Consider the following 24939-nt stretch of genomic DNA (forward strand, 5'->3'; position numbering starts at 1 on the left):
ATCATACGTTGTCATACAGCCCAGATTTTCACTCAGTACCAAAACCCAAACATAATAAACTTTGGGCTCATGTGCACTACATTTTTGGAATAATACTTCCATATTACCTGTTGTTACATTATATTACAAGGAGCTAATCACAAGATTGCTTTTGAGTAACCAACTCCCAGAAAAGTTAATTTCCAGCTCTATACCACAACAGTTCAATATCTGCTCATGGCCAGTATATACAGCTTGATAAATAACATCAGTTACATAATATAAATGGGAATTGGTTTGTTACAAATCTAATGGGCATAAGCCTCTGATGCACGTAGATCCTCTATCATTCAAATAAAGCTCAATTTCACACGTCACAGCCTACCCACTGCTGCATTATCTCATTAACTATCTCCTCCAAAAACAAACTGGGAAAGCAAATCCTGTGAAAATGCACAGATTTAGGGCACTCACAAGGGTTGGACAGCATGCCTCACAACCTGAGCTTCTGTATAAACAGATGCACAGCATTCCTCATTTTTTTTCCCCTCACATTGAGCTGGAAAAATACAGCATCCCAACCTCTTCCTCAACAGGCAGAGAGGTTCAGGGTGCTGAGCTGAAGTCCTTTGGCAGGTCAGACATGGCTTGAGGTGTTCAGCTACAAGCCTTCCTGCAGGTTCACCATGGTGACCAAAGTCAGCACTGCAACCGGCAGCACCCAGGTTCCCTCTCAACCCTTCAGCATCCTGCTGTTTAGCCCCACATTACCAAAAAAAAAAGCCCCTTGCATATTGAGTGAAGGGAGCTCACTGCCTAAGAGGGGCATCAGCAAAAAGGGAGCACATGGCATGAGTTTCTGTGAGAGCTGCAAGAGGTCACCATGTTTCTGCCCAGAAATCCAGCACCCCAAAAAAAGGGTGCAAAAAACCCCTCAATGTTTTACCATTCAGACCTAATTTCTACCGTAAAACCAGCCCTGGCACATCAGAGAGAGCCAGGTGCCCTGAGTAAAGGCACCCTGTGGCAGCTTTCACCGTTCCATCCTGTAGTCCCTGGCTGTGGGGAGGGTGGAGGTGCTTGGCTGGAGGGAATCTGACTTCCAGCTGGCACTGGGGTGCAGTCATGGGCACAAGCAGCAAACCAGGAGAGAACAAGCCCTGGCAGGGTGTAGTTAATAAGCCCAAACCCAGAAAAAAATTACTGCTAACACACAGTGTCTGAAAAGGTAGAAACAAGTGGCCACAACAGAACAAAATGCATACAAGAATGTCCTCCTCTAAAAAAAGGCATATATCCTGCTGCTCAAATGAGGGATTTCTCAATGAGCTCCAGCTGGACTGAACGGCACCCAGTCTACATTTGATTTCTGTTTTAAATAAGCTGCAACGCTACGAGGCACAGACAGATCATTCAGAGTGGAAAGTAAGCACAGGGAAGAGATTTCTATCCTGCTTCACAGTCAAATACTGTTTCATGTGATCTACACTCAAAATCAATATGCCACTTTGCCAGACACTGGAGTCTCCATCTCCTAGCAACACCTCCCCACCCAGCATTTTACTCCAGACACTCCAGCTCCTACCTATAAGCACAGCTCCCCTCCCCAGTGCGTGTAAATGAGATTTATAGATACACATACATATAAGCATACATACATGCATTTATTTAAAATCCAGAAGGAAAACGAAGCAAATTCCCTTAAGCCTGAGCCCCAGCACTGCTTTCCAGGAGCACACAAGGCTCTACAGAACTGCTCTCAACTCTCACTGACACTGATGCAGGTGAAAGGTGCTCACCCACCTGGTGACATGCCTGCTGCAAAGCAAAGGGCCTCCTATAGTCTCCTGTAAGCCTTAAGCTCCCAAAATATATAATGTAAATTAAAAACCTGATTAATATTAACTCACTATTTCTAGTAAACAGCTTCTGGGTCTGCAACAGGCTGCAGAAACACTCATGACATATCAGTTTGCTCTGAGACTTAGTTACCAACTTCTAACAAGATGGCAAAACAGCACATCTACGTAGAGCAGCTCCTGTTTAACATATTAGTTTAACCATTGAAAAAAATACCCTATGAAATTTCACCTATTTGTTGTAGTGCTTCATTCAATCATAGTCAGGACTTGCCAAGACTGGAAGCAGAAATCAAACAAACCCCACGTGCTCTCGTGAGCAAAGACACAAGAGAGCTGCCAAGAGCTTGCAAGGTAAAGCCTTGCACAGACTGACAACTTTGCAGCTGCCTGAAGAAGACAGAGTTTTCTCAAGCTTTCCAGAAGATAGTAAACTTTAGATAATAACAAAACTATTTGTAAACACTGTTTCTCTTTTGTCTTCATGTACATCTATTATTCTCATTGAACAGATATGGTTTCATTACACTACAAATGGTTTTGTATTACATCAGCCTTCCTGTTTCTACCCTGATCTTGTTGTTTTACTTATTTATACTATTGGATTTGTTGAATTAAGTTGTCATTTTATTATTTATGATAGCACAGCTGCATATTCTGGTCATTATTTTATCAGATATCCTTTGTTTACACACCTTCCCAAGCAGCTCTTTACTAATTCAGAGTGTGGATTACATTTGCAACTGCCTTCTGCTACTTCTTGTGGCTGAATAAGAAATGAAGAGGTCAAAATTAACACTACCAAAACATGGTAGAATCTCTCTTCAAATACACTAGACCAATTTCAGTGTTCAACTTAAGTGCTACTTACTCAGGATAAGCATGCATATTTTAATGGGAACTATTCACAAGGTCCAAAGCTTACAACCTGTTTAGGAGATGAGGGAGAACATCCTGCTCTCCTTAGGGAATTTTTTGGACTTTCAGGTGAACTTGTCCATCAGTTGACTGCTTGAAAGAGAAATGGATCTGAGCCTCTACATGAACAACAAAGCCCTCTCCCCAGCACAGGTCTCTGAGCTGAGCAGCAGATGCTGCTTTGCCTGAGCTCTCATCTGGAGACCCAGGGGTCCCAAGATAACATTTAGAGGGGTCCCATCAGCCAGGCAAGAGGCAACTGAGGCCACAGGGCTGCAAAGGAGGGAGACTGCCACCTTATAGCAAACACACCTGTACCAGCTGCTTGCCAGACTCAGATGCTGTGCAGCATGGCAAGGGCTTTCTTTTTTGGTGGCTGCAGTTGCCTTTTTAATGAGTAAAAAAGGAAATCTTTACCATAGAAAAGAGGTGGAATCACTAAACAGGTATTTCCTTCAAGACAGGGTTCTTACCCCCCCCCGCAAAGTTCATCTCTAGCAATAAGTTCTATCAAGAGGTAGTCTACTTAGACCAGTTGTGTTATTATTTAATATACAACACCACCAGAGCAGACTGCAGGCTGTCCCAGGGCAATGCTACAGTTACAATGAGCTGTTAGCTCATAAGAAACAGCAGCTGACAGCACTACCAGGATACAGAGATCATTTCATCTGGCTATACTGACTTCTGAGGTATTGAGGTTTCCTTCCCCATGCACCTGTTTTGCTCCTTTGTATTAACACAGCTACTGACCCACAAGAAGGCTCCTGTATCTGCTTTGCAAAGGAGAACCATTCATCTACCATCACACCCCAACACACTGCCCAGAAGCTGCTAGCAGTAGGTAGCACCACTATCCCCACAAATTCAGCCCTTCTCAACCACACACATCAACTTACTAACACACACTGCGTCTTCACTTCTCCAGTTCAGAGTGAAGGGCAGCAAGGAAATACCCATGAGTGCCACCTCCCTTCCTCAGCATACAGGACCAAAAACCTAGCAACACCCAATCAGGCAAGTCCTTACACCTGCTATCCACCTCACAACCACCTTCCTCCATGACACTCACTTTCTTATACTCCAACCACCCACCTGCCCATGATTCTTTAATTATCATCAATCACTTGTACCCACCCACCTCATTTCCCAGCCCAAGCTACAGGTGGGCCCCACGGGGTGTATGTGGGGCCATGACTCTCACCCCATACCATTCCTTCTATGGGAATGTGCTCTACAGAACTAATGCAGCTTCCTTGGCTGGTAGCACCCCAAGCAAAGTGTCACTAAAAGGAGGGATCAACCCAAGGAAAGGGCACCAAAAGGAGGACATAGCCCAAGGACAGTGTCACCATGTATGTCAACCCCCAGGCAGGTTTGACTCACACACCAGCAGGCACATCCTAAGCAGGGTTTACCATAAGGTGGGTGTCACTCCAAGGAGGGTGTTACTCTCATGCACCTGCTCTCTAAGGAGAGGACGTACTGTAAGGAGGATTCAATTCAGGTAAGGTGCACTGCAAGTAGAGTGCACCCCAAGGAGAGCGTCACTCTTAGAGACCTGCACCCTCTAGGCAAGCATCACTCCAAGGAGGTGCCACTAGCTGGCAGACACACCTTCTGGCAGGTGCCATCCCAAGCCAAGTACACCAAAAGGAGAGCATCATCATCATCATAGAATGCCCTGAGCTGAAAGGGATCCACCAGGATCATTGAGTTCAACTCCTGTCCCTGCATAGGACAGCCCCAAGATTCACCCTATGTGTCTGAGTGCATTGTCCAGTCTCTTTTTGAACACTGTCACGCTTGGGCCCGTGACACCTCCCTGGGGAGCCTGTTCCAGTGCTCCACCACCCTCTGGGTGAAGAACCTTTTCCTAATGCCCAACCTAAACCTCTCCTGGCACATCTTCCTGCCATTCCACTGGGATCTGTTCTTAGTTGCCAGAGAGATCAGTGCCTGCCCCTCCTCCTCCCCTTGTGTCACCAAGGCAAGTGTCACCATCAAGCAGGTGCACCCTAAAGGCAGTGTCACCCCCAGGCAGGTGCACCCCAAGGAATGTCCAAACCCACAGACGGTGCACCCGAAGAAGGGCACGCCCCGAGAAGGGTGTCACCCGCAGGCAGATGCCGCCCTAGAGGAGTGTCACCCCGGGCAGGTGCACTCTAAGGAGGTGTCCCCTCCCCACCTGGCATCCATAGCGGGCGCGCCCCTCCCCGCCCCCGCGCACCCAGCCCGACCGCCGCTCCCGCCTCGCAGCCGCCGCCGCTCCCGCCCGCCGAGCCGCGCCGGGCCGGCCCTGTGCATTGTGGTCCGTCGGCGGCGGGGGGCGAACATGGCCGAGAAGCAGAAGCACGACGGGCGGGTGAAGATTGGCCACTACGTGCTGGGAGACACGCTGGGGGTCGGCACCTTCGGCAAAGTCAAGAGCTGAGTACCGCGGCCGCGGGGAGGGGGCCGGGCTCGCCGGGCTGCGTCCTCCCCTCCACCCCCCCCCGCCGCCTTCCCGCTGCCACCGCGGGCCTCTGCGCCGGGCATCGCTCCCCTCGGCGGTTCCGTGGCCGCGCAGCATCCCCGGGAGGCGGCGGGGTCCAGCGGGGCGCCGCGGGGGGCGGGCGGCACTCGGCGCCTCCCCGGTGGGCACGGGGTGGGAGGCGCCCCCTTCTCGGGGTTTGGGAAGGGGGGCGGGGGGGAAAGGATGAGGAGGGGGTCGCGGGCAGCTGGTGGGAGGTGCAGCCCTCGCCCTTGGGTTGCGTGTTGCCGTTCCCTGCTGCAGCCGGTGCTCTGGGCAGGAGCCACCGAAACTTTCCTTCCGAAGTAGGAGGAAGGGGATGGGAAGGTTGGACAGCCAACGGGGCACTGATGGGCATCCTTCCCCCTTTGCGCCGAGGCTGTGGTCTGTGCTGCCCCCTCCTTCCCAAAAGCATGGCAAGTGCTTTGTAATGTAAGGAACCGGGACCAAAAGATGTTTGTTTTTTAATGCTGCCCCGTGAAGTGGCTCCCGAGGGGCTGAGACCTGCAGCAGGCAGGGATGGAGGGCTCGAGTCAGGCTGGGGCTGTACACAGGGATTCCTCTGGCATTACTGCCAGAGTAGTCAACCCACATTTTAAAGGTGCCAGCTTTGCTTTAGCTAACTGTAAAATTTCCAAATATTTGTATTTCCTTTTCCTGTGAATTCTGGTATTACATGCAAATTAAAACAAACAAACAAACAAAAACAAACAACAACAAAAACCAACCAACCAAACAAAAAAACCCACAGCTAACCAAACAACAAAATTTATTGTCTAAGCAAAACGAGTAGCTGTGATTCCTGGGTTTAGCCCCATCAGGGGGTTACCCGCAGTGCTGCGGCTGGGCGAAGGGGTGATGTGCCCGCATTCAGTGACTGGAGTTTTAAAATAAACCAATATTGACAGCAGGGGAAAGAAACCACCGCAACCACTGGAGCTAAATCCACCTGTGGCCATTAATCAGGCCCCTAAAAATATATTGCTGTGTTTAATCCCAAACCACAAATTTACTGAATAAAGAATTATCGGAACAAATATTTCTAATGGTAAGGGCTGTTTAAATCACTCATATATACCAGCAGACTTCAAAAAGTGCTCCAAAGGCAATTTTTTTCTTGTGGACCAAATTAAGCATATCAGCAATAGCTTTTTTTCCTTTAATACCTTTCAGGAGTAGCTAGCACAAACATACCCCATCCCACCTACACCTGACTTTGGGAAAAACTCCCAGTTTCCAAAGAAACAATTAAAATAACACACAATGTATTTCCTAGCCCAAAATACTTAATGTGTAAGTAGTACCCTTTATATTATTTTTTCCTTAATATTTTGCCTATAACTGGCAGGTCAAATTTGGATGAGATGAAGAAACTAGATCTCCTCTTTATACAGATTTACAGCATTTTAGAAAAAACTGTATTCACCCTGTGTAGTGAGAAACATGAGAAAAGCAAAGAGATTTTTGCCTCAATTGGTTCAAGCTTTGTATATATTGTATATAATAATTGTTTTTTTACTAAGAAGACTGATGCCATCAGTGACATTTCTTGTTGCTGATGTGTTTTCTTCAAAATCTGTCTTGCACAAAACTTTGTAAGAGGCACTTTCTCCCACCTTATTCCTCAAACAAATAATAAATTACAAATTTCAGGGATTACAGTTATCAAGGAAATTAATAAATGGCAGTGAAAGGGAAGGATTTAGTGATGATGGGGTACTAACCAGAACTTGGATTTGTAGCTGGAGCTAAATAGTCACTTTGAGCCATCAGAAACCAGAGATACGACAGAATAAAGTCCCTGCTGCCCTGTTGGGATATTCATTCTGGGTCAGCACTGTCTGGGTCATTGGTGAACGGATCCTCCTAAAAATTCGCTAAATGCTGCAAGAGGCGGTTGGTTTTAAGTACATTCAGTTGCTTGGTCTTGTTTATAGAAAGATCACACAAGCCACAGAGGGGTGCCAATAGGTTTGCAGATGAGAGAAGGATTTTGGTGGTAATACTGAAATTCCAGCTAGAAATGGTGATGAAAATACAGCATTTGTTACAAGAGAGGAAGGTGGCAGGAGTTGGTAGATGGATAGGAGGTCTCGTGCCAAGGGTCAATGTTACTAAATGGGATTTTGCCAAATACAGGGGGAGCTGGTGATAGTTATTTTCCCTGTTCTCCAAGCCAAAGATGAGATTAATTAGCAGAAAATAGAACTATGCAAATGATATTGGATTTTGAGGTTAGTGAAGCAACGATGGAAGGAGGTGGCATCTCCCCCATTGGTGGTTGATAAGAGCAGATTAGCCAAATTGCTGCTGCGTTTGTCCCTGGCACATCCCACCCTGTGAGTCCCCAGAGAGCTCTCCTGTGACCACAGCCCTCGCACAACAAGAGCTTAAATCAAAATCCAGTGGAGTAACACAAATATTTTTCCATGCGGTGCCACAGATGACGTCCCTGGTGGCCACTTGGTAGTTTCTTACCCACACTTGTTGGCCATCAAGGTGATCAATTTGTGGTCCCTCAAGGACCAGCAGTGCTTGGGTTATATTTATGTTGGTTATGATGGCACCTCCATGGGCTTATGTTGGGGTCAGATCTCATTTTCCTAGGCACTTGTACCATTGTTGCTGAAGGACAAACCTTGTGTTGGAGGAAAGATAAACTAAAGGAGACTGAAGGAAAGGGAGAGAAAGGATGATATAATATACAAGCAAGCAGCACTTGGGCAGAATTAATACAATGTTGCTAAGTATATACTTTGAATGGATTTCATTTTTAACTTTGGGCTAAGAAAAGGGCCAGTACAGCTGATAGGAAAGGAGTTTTCTCACCCCTCCCTAAACTTTTACATTCCCCTTGAAGCATTTGCAAAAATGTTAACTGCTTCTGCTACCTGAGCTGCGTCAAACACGCACCCAGAGGTAAAGCTTCATTGGTACCTGCTGTAAAAAAACATGCTGTCAAGGGGCTTTAATGATTATCTCTGCTTACAGTAGGATAAACACTATTCCTCCTTAATTTTACTCTTATAAAAATAACTACATTAGAAGTGTCCTCTTTCAGAAGCTCATTATACTATATTTCTGCCCTTCTTAATAGCATCTGATGCTGAAGCATCCCAGTGTTCAGGCAATCACACATGCAAGCAGATGGGGTAGCAGCTGAGGACACTCACACAGTGTCCCATTTGGTGCCATTTTTTGGAGTTTAGGGTCAGTGTTGCTGCCTTACTCTTATGACTGAGGTTTTTTTTTTGCCTCACTGTGTGCAACACTGCTCCTTTTCTTGGTATCAAAGCTGTCTCCCTCACTCACCCCAACGGAGCCGTGGTTGCTGGTTTTAAGCTGTGGTGGAGCTTACCTGAGTCCTTGTCACTGAAAGACAAGACAGATGTCAAATCTCCTTTCTAATGCTGCTGCTCAGCTCTCTCTCTTCTCTCTGGGCTTTTAATCCAGGGAGGCAGTGAGAGGGATGGAGGTGGCTTCCTTACCACCACCCAGGACCACTGCTGCCCATCCTTGGGGTGAGCAGAGGACAAATCCATTAGAGATGAGCTCCATGAGCATCCCCTGCCATGGGACCTGCCACTGCTCCTCATCCTGGGGCTGGATCATCCCATCAATGTGCTCCAGCACATGGGGACAGAGACAGTGACTCCCTGAGGAGAGGGACGTTTGTCCTTGCTGCCCTGTGTCAAAATTCCTGCATCTACAGGCTGCAGCTGGAGAGACCTGAAAGGCTTAAAAGTCTCCCACCCCATAGCAAACTATGTTCTGTTTTTTTCTCAAGGCATTCGAGTAGGCTTAACAAGCCATTGGGGACTGAAACAATAATATCTCTGTATGTAATGCTTACTGTAAGCAAAAGATGGATTACAAAATAGACTGTTTATTTTTAATTATTAATGTGTGTGTGCTAGCAAACCTTTGCAGAGTTACACATTGTTTGTCACGAATGGAAAGGAGATGAACTATTTGGCAAAGGAATGAAAAACAATAATTATTCATTCTGAGCGTGGCTTTTTTTTTTTCCAAATGTATAGTAAAAAATTTTCAAAGCATGTAATGGGCTAAGGCCATAAAGGGTTTGTCTTGAAAGAAAGGATGGCAGAAGTCAGGGTTTTCTTCCTAGTTCAGGGACAGACCACTTTGCTTTGCTCTTTCTCAGTTTCCCAGCTAATGGCTCAGTGCATTATAATTCTTTAATTTTGCTGAATGAGCGAAGGGCAACTTTCAAAGTACAGCTTCTTGTCCTCCCAGGAAAGAGGGAGCAGAGCAGTGCTAGAGTTGACCAAATCAATGCTGCTGCTAAAAGACTTGACGTCAAAGACATCTGCTGAAGTTGTCTTACACTCTTCTGTCACTCCTTCCTCAGTGTGACATAGAAATGGCCTCAAGTTGCACCAGGGGAGGTTCAGATTGGATATTAGGAGAAAATTCTTCCCAGAAAGGGTTGTCAGGCATTTGAACAAGTTGCCCAGGGCAGTGGTGGAGTCACCATGCCTGAAAGGGTTTAAAAGGTGTTTAGATGAGGTTCTTAGGGACATGGTTTAGTGCTAGAGTTAGGTTATCATTGAACTCGATGATCCTGAGGGTCTCTTAGAACCAAATCAATTCTATGATTCTATCTGCCATGCATACACCATGACAGCCTTGGCAGAGATCAGTCCCTCAGCACAGGGCAGGTCCAACACTTCCCTGCTCTCCTCTCCCCAAGGATGCACCAGAGAAAACATGCCTTTATGGACTATTTACGGTGCTCTCCTTGCATCGCACAAGAGGAATTATCTGCCTCCTCCAGCCCTCAGCTAATCCCCAAATTGCATCTATACTGCACAGCTTAGTTTATTTTCATTTCATCTAGTAGTTTTAAGTATTGCGAGGAATCAAACGGCCATGCAAAGTGGTGCTTTAATTTTCAAGGGCAGTAAAGTGTTTTATTTTTAGGATGCTCTTATTGAGGAAAGAATCTCTGGCAGGTCTTATCTGGTGGCTAATAATAGTGACCTGGCGTGCCCCGAGCCGAGCCGGCGCTGCCGCCCTGCCCTTCTCATGCCGTCTGCTTATGCCGTTTGCTTCTGATCAGCTCATTAGAGCCTCCAAAATTACAGAGTCTAATAACGTAATAACAAGGTTTGCTCATAATTATTAACTCCTTGCACTCTGTGTTATTACTGGAAGGGTAATGTTCGTAATTAGAGAGTGCAAATATTTATTGTAAGCAGGTTTTCTCTGCAGTCTTGAGAAAACCACCCGTATGTCACAATTTTAAATACCACATTAGAAAATACGGAGAAGCCATAGCTCATGGCCAGAAAACCCTTTTAGATATAAACATCCAACTGACAGTTTTCAAGCATTTTCTGCTAACTTCACTATAAGTCTTGCTTCCAAGGAGTAGTTTGGTGGTTTTTTTTTTCCCATAAGTATGTTTATTAATAACAAAATTATTAAATGCTGAATTAATTTCAGATTCTTGTTAAGTTAGTGCAGTTCCACCAGTGACAGTGCTGCTGCTCCCAGTTTGTGGTTGCTGTTTATCCCCTGTACACAGGAGATGAGTATCAGCGTCTCAGTGTACCAAGTGCATATTATAAAAACCCATATTGAAGTTTGTTTCTTTTCTGAAACCAGAATTTGCTCTTGCAGTACAGCAGTGTTCCTGCAGCTTGTCATCAAGAAGCATGCTTGAGAAAGTATAAATAGAAATTAATTTTAGTAATGCAAATCCTGCAGTCCTATTTTGGGCAGGGAAAATCCTTATATCATTCTTTAAAAAGAGGTGTGATGGTCTAGTTTTAAGACAGGGTTTATTAGGGATTTAATCAACTAGTGTGTTACATTGGAGATTCTCCTCTGCCATTTAAATATCTCTATTTCTGATTGATCTAGCTTTTACAAGCTATAAATCCTTGCAAATTAGCTTTGGGTATGACCTCCTCCAGTAACTCACTCTGTTTATTTACTTTAGTGTTTTTGCAGATAAATCTCTGCTCTGTCTTCCATGACTCCACTGGAAAAACAAGATTAAAATATTTTACCTCCTCATCGTTCCCCGCCCCTCCCCTTTAAGAGTTGCTTTTTGCTTATAAATCACAGTGTCCTAAATTGCTTGTATGAATCTTGCTACACTGTTTAGTGATTTTGCAATGCTCTCTTTTAATAGTTGGTGAACACCAGCTGACGGGGCACAAAGTAGCAGTAAAAATACTCAACCGACAGAAAATACGCAGCCTGGATGTGGTTGGGAAGATCAAACGAGAAATTCAAAACCTTAAACTCTTCCGGCACCCTCATATTATCAAACTGTAAGTACCCTTTCTGCCGTGTGTTCAGATTACTCCTCCAACTGCAAAGACTTCACACCCACAGTTGAAGTGGTGTCAGGAGATGGCTTGGAGTAGTAGAAAATGTGAGGTACATGGTCAAGTTTTTGCAGGTTAGAGCCGAATGTTGCTTTTTGGGAGTTCCCCACTAACAGGGGAACACAGTTGACACTGAGAAATGATGGAAGATGTTTTTTCTTCAAAGACATGTAGGTGAAGTTGTTAGGGACATGGTCTAGTGTAAGGTTAATGGTTGGACTCTATGATCTTGAGGGTCTCTTCCAACCAAAAAGATTATATGATTCTATTAGAAGTTTTTTTGTGATGACCCTTTTTAGGCTTCATATCTCCAGGCTTGAAGCTGCTGAGAATTGTGCCTGAGGAGCCACAGCACAGTCAGGCTTGTAGAGCAAAGCCTTGGCCTGAAGTCAGTAGTATTTATGTTTTAATGGCCTGGCTATCCAGAGCTTAAAGGAACATTTTTTTAAAATTTATTATTCAGACATAAGCCTTCAAAGTTGCCACTCTGATGAACCTGAATTTAAGTTGTAAATCAGCACCTGCACTCCAGCCTCTGGGATTCCTTCTCAATCCCCAGTTTGTGCAGCCAGTCCACGTTAATGAGGCACTTGATAATATCTTTGGCATTTCTATAAAAGAAAGCTGTTGAATGGTAACTGCATGGATAAGTTGACATTTAGGTCAGCCTTAAAACTGGCATGAGATATAGCAAATACCTGGGACTTAGAGGCAAGGGAAAACAAATTCTCTCTACAGTTAAATAACTAACCACGCAGCAACTGTTGACTTTAGAGTAACTTCACAGTTCCATGGATTTATTGGAGAACAGATTGGTATTATTTCACAAAAAAGCCAGCAAGAGTCCTCAGCTATGTATCCAGCATCCTACAAGTTAAGTCCTGTTCACACATTCATCAAAATTTTAAAGCCTAAAAGTTAACCCATATTTAACAATATCAGTGTCCCATGGTACATACTGCAATCATGAAATACAATGATAAAGAGGTGGGACTATCACTATCACTAAATGGGACTATCACCTGTTTGCTTGCTGTTCTCTGAAAATTGTTTGTAATCTGTTTGTTTCAAAGTACAAACCACAGAAATTCAGCTGTAAAAGAAATACAAAAAAATTTAAAAAGGCGAACAACAATGTCTCTGAAATAAAACAAGGAGGACTCTCAGCTGGTGCTGCTGTGAATTCCTGTAGCTGCATTAACCTCAGCTGATCACTGGCAGTTTGTACCCGCTGTGACACCAAAATGCCCTTGCAGTGCTCAGGGATGATTTTGAATGAAAACAGAGAATAGATTTGTGAGTCAAGAGTGATACTTATACTTTTTTTTTTTCCCCCTCCACTCTAGAATATAGAGGGATTTAATATTTGAAAAATAGCTGTGATCTTTTGGGGTGCTCATCTTTGTTTCTATAGCTTTCCAAAAGAAGCTCCCTCTAGTGTCTCAAGTTCTTCTTTATCCTTGATAGGAGGGAAACCAAACATACCCCTTCCCTGGCCCCAGCTAACGAAGCCTTCATTTCTAAAGCTCTTGTTGCAGATCTTAGGCAAAATGGAGATTTCAAAGTCAGGAGAGTCCTAAATGTGATAGGATTGTCTGGCAAATATTTCAGAGGATTATTTAAAAGCTTGAAGGAAAACCGTAGGTCTGTAAAAGTGATCCTCTCATAGACAAGTGAAAGATTATACTTGAAATGAGAGAGAGCTTTTCAGAAGTGGAAAGCAATTATAAAGGCAAGATCCAAACAAATGATTATTTAAGGACTGGCATGAAACTAATAATCTGTTGAAAAGCCTTTCCCTGTTCTTCTTAATTATTTTTCTAAATCCGCTTGTGTTTTTGAAGGTACCAGGTCATCAGCACGCCAACAGACTTCTTCATGGTCATGGAATACGTATCTGGTGGAGAATTATTTGATTACATCTGTAAGCACGGACGTGTAAGTGCCACCGCTGTGTCAGCCCAAACACTTGTGTGGGAAGAGGGTGGTGTTTAGAAGCAAAATGACTGCTAAAGGGAACGTGGTTAAGGTTAAGGCCCAAAATAGAAGTTGCTTCACAGCAATCCCATATGGAGTGTCTCATACCCGGCTCACACAAAAATTGTGTGTGATTCTTTACACTGTTCTCTGATGTATTTCGATATGCAAACCAAAATATCCAAGGTAACGTGTTACTTAGTGCAAATATTTGGAAAACTAGCATATTTTTATAATTTCTAGCTCTGAGTTGCCTGTCAAAACCCCCACGGTTCAGCAGCAGATTTACGTGTGTGCAGGGCACCGGAGGGGAAGAGCCCTCGGTGTGGTCTCCGTCCCCGTCATTCGCCTCCCCCTTGGCTCCATGTCAGGTTTTTTGAAGACTTTTAAAGGATGTGTCTTATCTGAACAACGTTTTCAAAAGCCAGTAATCCTGCTGGGTATAAATCACCTGCAGCACAGGCTGAGCCCATGAAATGTGTTATTATGGTTACAAAGAAAATCACTAGTGTCTGCCCTGTGGACATCCTCCTAGGCAAAGAGAACCACAGGGCAAGGAGATAAAAATGAGCTGAAGTGGACATTCAGAATAAGGCTTCAGGTGAAGGATCAGCCCATTATATGTTTCCTCTCTGTACTGAAAAAAAAGTCAACACATATATGGTAAATTTGTTTAGATTAGTACACTAGTTGATGGAGCTGAGAGCATTTACTTTTCTGCCTACAGTTCTGATTTCCAGCACATCTTAACCATTTTTATCTTTTCAGTGACTAAATTGGATCTTTTTTGAAATTTTGCATTTAGAAACTGAATTTTTCAGGAGAGTCTATAGGAAGTCATCAGTAAAATAACCAGTCTCTTCATAATTTTAAACATAATTTCTGTAATATAGCTCAAACAACTTTATAGCTATCTGTATAATTAAAATCATCACAATATTCCACCTTTAGCTTTTTTTTTTTCCCCAAAGCCATCTGTGCAGGAGGAATCTCTCCCTGTAGCATCCCCTGTGGTGTTTTGTCCAGCCTTGATCTGTGTGTGCTGTATAGCAGAACCGGTCCCCTTGGGACACCAAGCCATTGCCTCATAGGGGCTACCAAGAAGATCTCCTTGATAGCTGAGCTAAATTTAGGTTTATAATTTTGTCTCTGGGCTATATAATTTGAAGACACTAGCACATTATAAAATGCAAGAGGGGAAATTTGCCTTATTTGCTGCTTCTATTCACAGGAACACTGTGATTTTTTTCTCTCTGCACCCTGGAAGATTTTGGCTCCTTGCTAAGTCAAACCTTCCCTTGCCAGCCCTGCATACAGACCAACCTTCAGAACTATTTCCCCTTATACCCATAGGTTGAAGAGGCAGAAGCTCGACGCCTTTTTCAGCAGATTCTCTCTGCGGTGGATTACTGCCACAGACACATGGTTGTCCACCGAGACCTGAAACCAGAGAACGTGTTGCTGGACGCACACATGAATGCAAAGATCGCCGATTTTGGTATGTGACCCCAGCAACATTCCAGAAACAAAGCCAGCTCCCAGGCGCTTGCTGGACCGTGTCCCTGGAGCACGCCTTACAAAACCCAGAGCCTGTTTTCCTAACCACTAGCAGTTGCTTTACCTGAAAAGCCCACAGTTATAAACACCAGCTTTTTTTTACAAAAGCAGGGATTACTTATTGTAGGCTCCTTCTGTACTCACATCAAGAATGGAGCAGCAAGGTAATTTGCAAATCTTCACTAGATTTTAGTGTTAATATAATCACCTAATATAAAGATGTAGTTAATTTATGTTTAAGACTGACTCAGTGCAGTTAATTCCAGGGTGCGCTGGCTGCGCGTGTTTATTTTCATGCATGTTCTCTGTACGTTTGGCCATGTGCTCTTGGCCTCATTTCATGTTACAAATGAGCAGTAACAGGATTCTTTAAGTGGCATTACCGATTTAAATCAAATGAAATAGCTGGGCTACCAGCTCAATCCCTGTGAGTCCTTTCTAGCAGTTATAAATCCTTTTGAAGAATTACAAATTTCACAGCCTCATGCAATTCCCATATATAGTAAGTGTTCAGGGATGAATTATATCTGTTTTCCTCTGTGCTAAAGAAAGCAAGCTCTGGGGTTTGCAACTCAGAGAAGGAGGATTAGCCTGGAGTGAATATTTCTCACTTAGATGCAATAATAATAATAATAATAATAATAATAATAATAAAAAATAATAATTCAGAAATCAGCTCAAAGGAACCTATCTAAATGATGTCGACGCTTCCCCTCTGAATTCCCCCCTCCACTTGCTATAACTGTCCTCCTCTGTGCAACAGAGAGTCCTCTATGGCTGGACCTTCACATCAAATACCAATGTGTAGTAAACTTCTTTTTTCTAGGCTTGTCCAACATGATGTCAGATGGTGAATTTCTACGCACCAGTTGCGGTTCCCCAAATTATGCAGCCCCTGAAGTCATCTCTGGAAGGTAGGACATGCTGCATCTAATCAGAGCCTAAGTGAGCACATGGTCTTTACATTTGTTCTTGGGACTGGAAACAGTTTTGCACATCTAGTAAAAGCAGCTGAATCCTTCCAGCCTGTATTTTATGTTGGGGTGAATCTACTGGCAAAAATCTGAATGTTTTCTTGGTTATTACATTTCTCAATAGCTGTAATAGCAAAACATGTTTTGCTAAAGATGTTTACTCTGAAGGAATTATTAATAGCAGATGTTGACTGTTTATATTGCTAATTAAAGAGGGTGAAAATTACTCTTTGGATGCAAACACCGAGGTTTCAGATGGAAAGGCTTTTCCAGGCCACCCCTTTCTCTCGTGCCCACCTGTAATATAAAACACAGTGTTAATGAGGAAAACCATTCACTACAAAAGTTTCAGGAAGATGTTTAATGACTCATCTACACTGTAGAACTGTTGTATTGAAAATAATTGTCTTCTGGTTCCTCAAGCCAGGGTTTTTTTCTTTTCTGTGACAGTAGGTTCAACCATCATAACTTTGTCTTGAATTGCCAAACCTCCAGTGTGGTTGCATCTCTCAGCGTGCAACATCTGTACAACACATGGCGTGTTAAATGCACTCTGCAGTGTTGAATTGGACTTAGCCACGTTGACACAGTGTTACCTCCTGTATCTTACTGTAAGGAACCTAAGTTACACAGAACGTACTTACTTCCCCAACTCTCTCTGTAATAGCATAGCAGGGATTGCAAATACAGATTTTCAAATTTTTAGTCCTCTATATGGCCCTTCAAACCATCCATCTCCTCGTTATCTGCCCCATATTTTTAAATCACCCTTTGTATAAGCATTATTTTTCCTAATCCAGCATATTTTTGCCTATAACTCTAGCTTTTAAATACAACATTTTGTTCCAAGTGTGTTTGCTGTGATTATGATTATTTTATCCCTGTTTATACCAGTGCAAGTGTTGGCAGAGTATCCTAGGAATTAGACCAGCATCCAAAAACCCTATTGGGGCTACAGCTCTACATGCAAAAGCAAGTAAATCCTCATTGTCAAAGAGGGAGACAAAGCTGGAAACTCTACCATGATTCCAAAAAAATATTATTTCCATGTCCTTTTCAATAAAGGCCAGACGTTTTTTTTTTCAGTTCATATAGGAAACAAGGCACGTGGTAGAATAACAAGAAGTATTTAGTCCCTGCCTGTAGGCAGTGCCTCATTGTTCCAAGGCAATATGGTTTATTAACAAGCCACCATCCTGCATCAACACCGCTTACAGTATCAGCTGTATACCACTGAATAATGTACCAAGCTGCCCTATTCTTAGATTTGTATTTGTAGGGAAGAGGGATGCTCTGCTATTCCTGCAGCGGGATGATTGTCTTGCTGGTGTTGGGGCTGAGCTGGTTCCCGAGCTCCCGCTGCCTTTGAGCATGACTGCTTAGGTTCCAGACTCATAAAAATACATCTCATTTGGGATTTAAGGTCCAATCCATTGTTTGAGCAATGTGGTTATAAGCAAAAGAATTGGGCTTCCTATGCATTGTACATCAGTGTGTCTGCGACAATGCTTTTCAGGAGAAGCAAGTGCAGGAGGATGAGTTTTCATGCAGAGATTTCTGTATTTCCATTTCAACCTCTGTATTTTTATGGGGTTTTACATCCCAAGGGAAGGCACTGCCTCCTAAAATCTCTGAGAAAGCATCAGTTGTAGCAAAAAGAGAGAAACAAATTGAGCAACCAAGCAGCAGCAAAACCCATATATTTGGGGTGTCCCAACTTTGTGATGCCAGTGAGCACATTAGCAGCTTCTCAGAGGTGGGAATGCTTGTGTACCAGCACACAAATTTCAACCAAAAATAAATGGAGGTACAGTATCTGCTGCCACTTAATTTGCCTCACTGAAGGAACAGAAATTGCTGGCTGAGCTCTTGGGGAAAAGGAGCAAATAGCCTGTCAGATCTCTTGGAAATGTGGGGTTTGGCTTTTCAGACGGTTTGGCGGAGGCGGGGATGTATGTGGCTCTTCAGAAGAGCGTGGGCAGCCCCCACCAGCTCTGCTATGTCATTTCCCCTCGTCCCTGAGTGATTTTTGGCTTAGGCAGGTTTGGCTGGGGGCATCCACATGAGCAGCGTGGGGTGGGCTGCAGCTCTGGCCCCTGTGGAGCTGGCAGTGGGTTCCCAGCTCGCCCAGTGGGACCTGCGCCATCACTAAGGAGAGGAGGACAGGGGGTGACACCTTTCTCCTGCCCTTGTCTTCTCACAGGCTGTACGCTGGCCCTGAGGTGGACATCTGGAGCTGCGGCGTTATTCTCTACGCCCTTCTCTGTGGCACGCTGCCTTTTGATGACGAGCACGTCCCCACCCTCTTCAAGAAGATCCGGGGGGGTGTGTTTTACATCCCAGAATACCTCAACCGCTCCGTTGCCACTCTCCTCATGCACATGCTGCAGGTTGACCCCCTAAAGCGAGCAACCATCAAAGACATCAGGTCAGCCCATATGGGATGGGGTGGGCTGGCTGTCTTTGGGGCTTATGGGTGGCAGAGGATGGTGGCTGTCCTGGGGGTCACCTGCTGGCAAGTGGGAGGGTGGTTTGCAAGAGTAGTCAGCTAATCCAGGAGGCTTTTGGCCCAAGGGATTCAAGGAGTATTCCTGCACCCTTCTGTGCTGATGGAGAGGTGGGTTCTGCCAGCTGGGCAGGGGTGATAATGAACAGGGTGATGATTTTATATACATTGTATTTTACTGCATTATAAAATAGCCTCAAAAATATCTTAATAACACTTAGCAAAGCCAGCTACATCATGCAATAATCCTAAGAACTAAGGGTAACAGAACACTGGAACAGGCTGCCCAGGGGGGCTGTGAAGTCTCCTACTCTGGAGACATTCAAAACCCGCCTGGACGCCTTCCTGTGTAACCTCATCTAGGGTTCCTGCTCTGGTAGGGAGATTGGACTAGATGATCTTTCGAGGTCCCTTCCAATCCCTAACATTATGTGATTCTGTGATCTACCAGGCATTTTTCATTACTTTATTACAAGACCACTTCCCTCTGGGTAACAGTTCAGAATAAAAAGGTAATTATTGTACTTAGTGTCCATCCAGTAAAAGAGAAGGAGAAACACAAGAATTGCTTGCTTAATCTGTAAATATCTGATATAGTTAAAATGTGAGCAAATGATTCATCTTTAAATGCAGCGTAGTTGTCTTGTCTAGTCAATGAGTACAGTGCCCATGAACCTTTTATCTGCATGCATCACTGTGGAAATTCAAGGGAAAAGGAATAATTGGGCTCTTAAGCAGATATTTGTGCCTGCGGAGATCATTAAAAGTTCATGGCTGGTAGCAGGACTTCAAAATTCTCACAATGTGAGCCATTTTAGAAACATTTTGTAAAACTGGAGTCTGATACACATTTTATGAAATTTGTAGTAATCATTACATCTAGCTGGTATGCTAAGCATATATATAAATGTTACTAAGACTTTCAGGAGTTCTCATGTTTGTAATGCATTTGCAATGGATGGCCTTAAATTTACCCTTCAGGTAAAAACAAGTAAAATGCCTTTTAAATTTCTTAATTCCTTAAGATTATTTAATTACATGTTAGAGCAGCAGCTCATATGGCAAGTTGATTCGCAGAACACATAGACAAGGCTCTCTGTGGTGTTTAACCACTTAATTATCATTGACTTAATTGTAAATTGGTGGGAATCAGGTACCTGGATAGCTTGGATGCTCTGTATCTCTGTCACACTCAGAGCCAGGTGAGCAAACAGCCAGGCTTGCGAAGCGGCATCGCTGTTGCAATGCTGGGGGGACTGTGCAGGGCTGGGCTGAGCTCCCCAATCTGCAGCTGAGGATTAGTCTTCACTAGACCAAGCAATACAGGTGAAGTAGATGCAGCCAGACAGTTTCTCATCCCCAAGGTTCATTTTGGCCACCACCTCTCCAGTGCCAAAAACACAGCTCTTTTAGGAATGTAGACCTAATTTTGTTTGCTAGCGCCCACATGTCTTAGTGGGATTTGGAATCACCTTGCTGGAAACACATTGCTTATTTCTCAATTAAATGCTTTAACCACCAAGACAAAGCTGCCCAGATGCATTTGAGGAGAAATCTAGGGTCTGGTGGCAGTGGTTGCCCCCAGCCTATGTTGCACGGAACTCATGTTGGCTCCTCTGCCTTTCCACAGGGAACACGAGTGGTTTAAGGAGGAGCTGCCCAGTTACCTGTTCCCAGAGGACCCTTCCTATGATGCCACCGTCATCGACGACGATGCGGTTCGGGAAGTTTGCGAAAAGTTTGAATGCACGGAGTCAGAGGTGATGAACAGCCTGTACAGTGGTGACCCTCAGGACCAGCTGGCAGTGGCTTACCACCTCATCATAGACAACCGCAGGATCATGAACCAAGCCAGCGAGTTCTACCTTGCCTCCAGCCCCCCCACCGGCTCTTTCATGGATGACAGTGCCATGCACATCCCTCCTGGAGTGAAGCCGCACCCTGAGCGGATGCCACCATTGATAGCAGACAGCCCCAAAGCACGATGTCCTTTGGATGCCCTCAACACCACCAAGCCAAAACCTCTGACTGTCAAAAAGGCCAAGTGGCACCTGGGAATCCGCAGCCAGAGCAAGCCTTATGACATTATGGCTGAGGTCTACCGTGCTATGAAACAGCTGGACTTCGAGTGGAAGGTAGGGAGTCCTGGTGCTTCTTGGTGGTGGTTTTCAAGGGTTGTTTCATGAGCTGAATTGCTCAGGGAGGTTGTCTGGTTACAGCCTCACCTGTTTCTGAACAAATACCCACTCCTTGTGATTGTCCTCGCTGAACTAAGCTGCTAGCTGTGGTTCAATATTTGTGGTGTTTATTTATGGCACAAAATAAGAGTTTTCTTTCTGAATGCTCTAAGCCTCTGGCTGGAAAGATGATTCTGCCTCATTTAGCTGTGCGGATAAGAGAAGCGGTCACGTTTCTAATTTTAGTGGCTAATTCCTTGCGAGGTTATCTGGAGTACTCCTGAGCAAAGTAACTCTTGTGATTTCTGCTCGGTTCTTAGCAGTCATGTGTACTGAAATTGCACGATTTGCATCTTCCTAAAAGATCCACAGGTGAGGGGTTGTTGGGGCAAGATTTTGTACCATTGATGTGGTGGCATTTTTCTCAATGGAAGAAGGAGTGGTCCTCGTGGACTAGATGTGCTTTCAGATGCTTACTGCTTCCCTGGTCTAGAGTTCAGCTTCGTGAAGCTTGATTTAAACCCAGATAACATTTTACTTGACAGTACTTCAGATATTTCTTCAGAGCTACATAGCTTTTAGTCACAATCTTTTTTCAAAGTCCAATTAATAAATCCCTAAGTTAACACTTAATATTTTCTGCTGAGCCTGATTCCCTAAATCTCAGTGCAGTCGCTGACAGGAGTACTCCTGACTCATGGCCTTTCACAGCAGCCTCGTGTGAACATCAGGAGCAAGGGAAGGAGATTTCCAACCCAGATCTTCATCACCAGAGGAGACACCCTCCTCGCTCCAGGTCCCAAGGATTGTACAGTGTGAATGTCGCTGTGCTGCTTCTTATTTTTGATAAGTATTTAAAGCCAAGTAGCACCCAGAAGCTTGATTTCACTGCACCAGCCAGGAGATGGACTGTCTCCAGATGCGTACGCCTACACCAGCCAGACGTTTGTTATTTGCATGGTTTTACAGAGAACAAACCTGACGTATTTCTGGTACAGCTTCACAAACCCAGTCAGCCCAATGTCTTCATGTAGGCAGTGGAGCTTATTTTGTACGAGGAGGTTTCACAGTAGTCTTTCCCACCCTAAGAATATCTTCAGAGATACGTGACTCTTCATCGAAATAGCTTTCCCATCCATGCAAATGCTTCGTAAATATAGCACAGAGGAAAGATCTCGTTGCAAATGAGATGCAGCAGATTGTGGGGTGGGAAGTGGCGAGAGAAAATACAACAGCACAAGGCTGATTCACAAACATGGAATTCAGCTGGGCCGATGGGACAGGTTGCTCTCTCCAGCCTGCCCTGGTGTCATGGGCACAGTTCTCATACGTGGGTCCACAGCTGGGCTTTTTGGCTCGTATGGTCATCGCTGCTGGGCAGGGAGGAGCAAACATCAGTTTGGTGCCTGGCAGATGGGTCACAGCAGCTTCATCTGCCAGCAGCTGGTGAATCAGAACCCTGAGAAGCATTTTAAAGATAGGAGGAAGTAAGACATGAAGCTGTTTGCTTAATTTTATAGGCATTGCTCTTTCTAGAAATTGTGTTTTGCTCAGAAGATGTCTCACTAGTATTTAGAAAAAAATAAGGAAATAAATGTTCTTCTTGCTACCTTTAATCTTAACGCCTGAAAGCAAGCTTCCCGTTGCAGGTGGTGAACTCCTACCATCTCCGAGTGCGCCGCAGGAACCCGGTGACGGGTAATTATGTGAAGATGAGCCTGCAGCTCTACCAGGTTGACAACCGCAGCTATCTCTTGGACTTCAAAAGCATCGACGGTAAGTGGGAAATGGTGCAACACGAGATGTGAAACACATAAAACGGCAAGTTTAGAAGTTTTAAAAAATCTTAAAAAAAATCATTCTTTGCATTTCAAAATGTGTATGCAGCTGTTAGGAAAAGCCCTTTTGACCCATTTGTCTCTACTACTGTTACTAGTTCTTTACCAAGCGTGCATTTCAGATGCCAAAATAATGCCACTTCTTTTGTTTTATTTTTTTCCTTTTTTCTTCTTTTATCTCTTCTTCTCTTTTCTTTTTTCTTTGCTTTTTCTCTTTCTCTCTTTTTTCTTTTTCTCTCTTTTTTCTCTTTCTCTCTTTTTTCTTTTTCTCTCTTTTCTCTCTCTTTCTCTGTCTTTTCTTTTTTTTTTCTTTTTGCCTTTTTTCTTTTTTTTCATATTGAAGATGATGTGATGGAGCAGAGGTCTGGCTCATCCACACCGCAGCGCTCGTGCTCCGCCGCTGGCTTGCAGCGCCCAAGGCTGAGCATTGATGCTGCCGCAGCTGCCGAGTGCCAGTCACTGATGGGCTCTCTGAGCGGTTCCTTCGTCGGCAGCATCCCCTCAGTGCCACCGCGCCTGGGCAGCCACACCATGGACTTCTTCGAGATGTGCGCCAGCCTGATCATGGCCCTGGCTCGCTGATGGGCAGCGCCGAGGCACCGGTCCCTCTGCACACAGTGTTGCACTGTGAGGATCTGGTCTGGCTTATCCGTTCCTTACTGCTTCTGCTTCGTTCCTCCTCCTCCTCTGCCCCTCGCTGGTCCACAGCCTGTGACACCGGGCCAATTCCAGACCCAAAACATAGTCCCCTCTAAGAAGGCACTGGGGAAATTAAAAATAACTTCATTTCACTCCTTATATCATGGTGAAATGTAGCCAATACCATTTTTTCTAGTGAACCAAATGGGAAATGTTGGCATAGCCGTAAAATAGCAAATGTATCACTGAGGTTTTGGAAAACACCTCCCCCTTGTTCACCCCAAGTTAACAGCCATGGCCAAGCTTTCTGCGATGTAGGTAGCACACAGTGAGGCTGGTGTTGTATCCCCTTTGCTGTGCAGAGCAGGAGCAGAGTGGGCTGAACCAGGTCAGAGGGGTTGACTGGGATCTATGTGAAATGGAGCAGGGGGGAGATGAAGTAACTCTGTGCCGGTGGGGCTGCCAGCCTCTAGTGACACTTTCCTCCTCAACTAGCAGCTGCTTCGACACTTCTGCACTAGTGCAATATGCCTTCCCTCCCCTATGTGTGTTGTTTTTTTTTTTTCCCCTGCTAAATATGGGGAGGGAAGGTGGGATGCAAAGGTCTTGTCGCAAACCTGCCATGGGAAAGCTTACACATGTCAAGTCTTGGCAGAGGAGTGTCCCATCAGATGCTTTATTTCTTCCTTCCAAGAGTCCCGGACCTACTCCCCACATTCAAACATGAAGGCTGTTTGCTTTTTCTCCAGCCCCTAACCATCACCCCCCTCCAACCCGCTCACCCTCTCCACCAGCTCCAGGGACCGTATCCTGAGCAGGATTTGGATGAACCACTGATGGAGGGCAGGATGCTGATGAGCCACCTGAAACCCAGGGCTTCGCCCACTGTGCACCCAAGGGCTGGGATCACCACCACCGGGCAAGAACCAGCAAGAACACTCGGCTCCGGAGTGTTTACCTCTCACCTTTCCCATAGGATGCCCTCCACCTGCTGTCACCACCCGAAAATCGCCGCCAAATCTGCCTTCCCTGCTTGCCGCTTCATGCCGCTGGAGACTCACTTCTCACGCCGAAGGGCTCCCCTGTCCTGCTGCTGCTCTCCGGGCTGTGACCATCACCGCTGATAAGGCAGGGATATCTCAATTCAGACTTTTTCTGTTTCTTTACTATCTGAAGGGGTAGGGTTTTATTTTCTAAGACAATCTGGGGATTTTTAAGGTTAAAATTCTTGTTATTCAAGGGTAAACTTTAATGCATGTGTGACTTCTTTGTTTAAAAGAACTGTTGGTTTTGATTACTTAGGCTTAATCTAATGGGCAGCACTGGCATCTGCTTGGCTTCGCTATGGTATTTAATTCCATTTACTTGATTGCAAAAGAACTTAATAGTCTAATCAGTCAAGGAACAAATGCTTTATGAAAACTTGGCCAAAAAAATCCTGGGTGGTTTTTTGTTTTGTTTTGTGTTAAGAAACAAAGCAAAGAACTTCTGCTGGACCCCCAGGTATGTGGTCACTCAGCTTAAAAAAAAAAACAGAACAAAACAAACCAAACCTATCTTTTTTGATAGTTTTTTATCATCCATTGAGGTTTTTTTGCTAGTATTTTTTGTACAGTTGCACTTTAGTTTATACTTTCTGCA

General features: G+C 44.6%; 1 protein-coding gene across 1 annotated transcript; it reads left to right on the forward strand.

Annotated features, from left to right (window-relative positions):
* Positions 1 to 5091: 5091 nt before the first annotated feature.
* PRKAA2 (protein kinase AMP-activated catalytic subunit alpha 2) lies at positions 5092 to 23365 on the forward strand (the record flags this gene model as incomplete). Its single annotated transcript, XM_080348720.1, has 9 exons — positions 5092 to 5185; positions 11432 to 11573; positions 13475 to 13568; positions 14961 to 15105; positions 15991 to 16078; positions 18342 to 18566; positions 20275 to 20779; positions 22471 to 22597; positions 23003 to 23365. The coding sequence occupies 9 exons, from the start codon at positions 5092 to 5094 to the stop codon at positions 23239 to 23241; spliced, it is 1659 nt and encodes a 552-aa protein (XP_080204846.1). The 3' UTR covers positions 23242 to 23365.
* Positions 23366 to 24939: the final 1574 nt, after the last annotated feature.

The sequence above is a fragment of the Nesoenas mayeri genome (assembly GCF_963082525.1).
Source record: "Nesoenas mayeri genome assembly, chromosome: 8".
NCBI classification, from domain to species: domain Eukaryota; kingdom Metazoa; phylum Chordata; class Aves; order Columbiformes; family Columbidae; genus Nesoenas; species Nesoenas mayeri.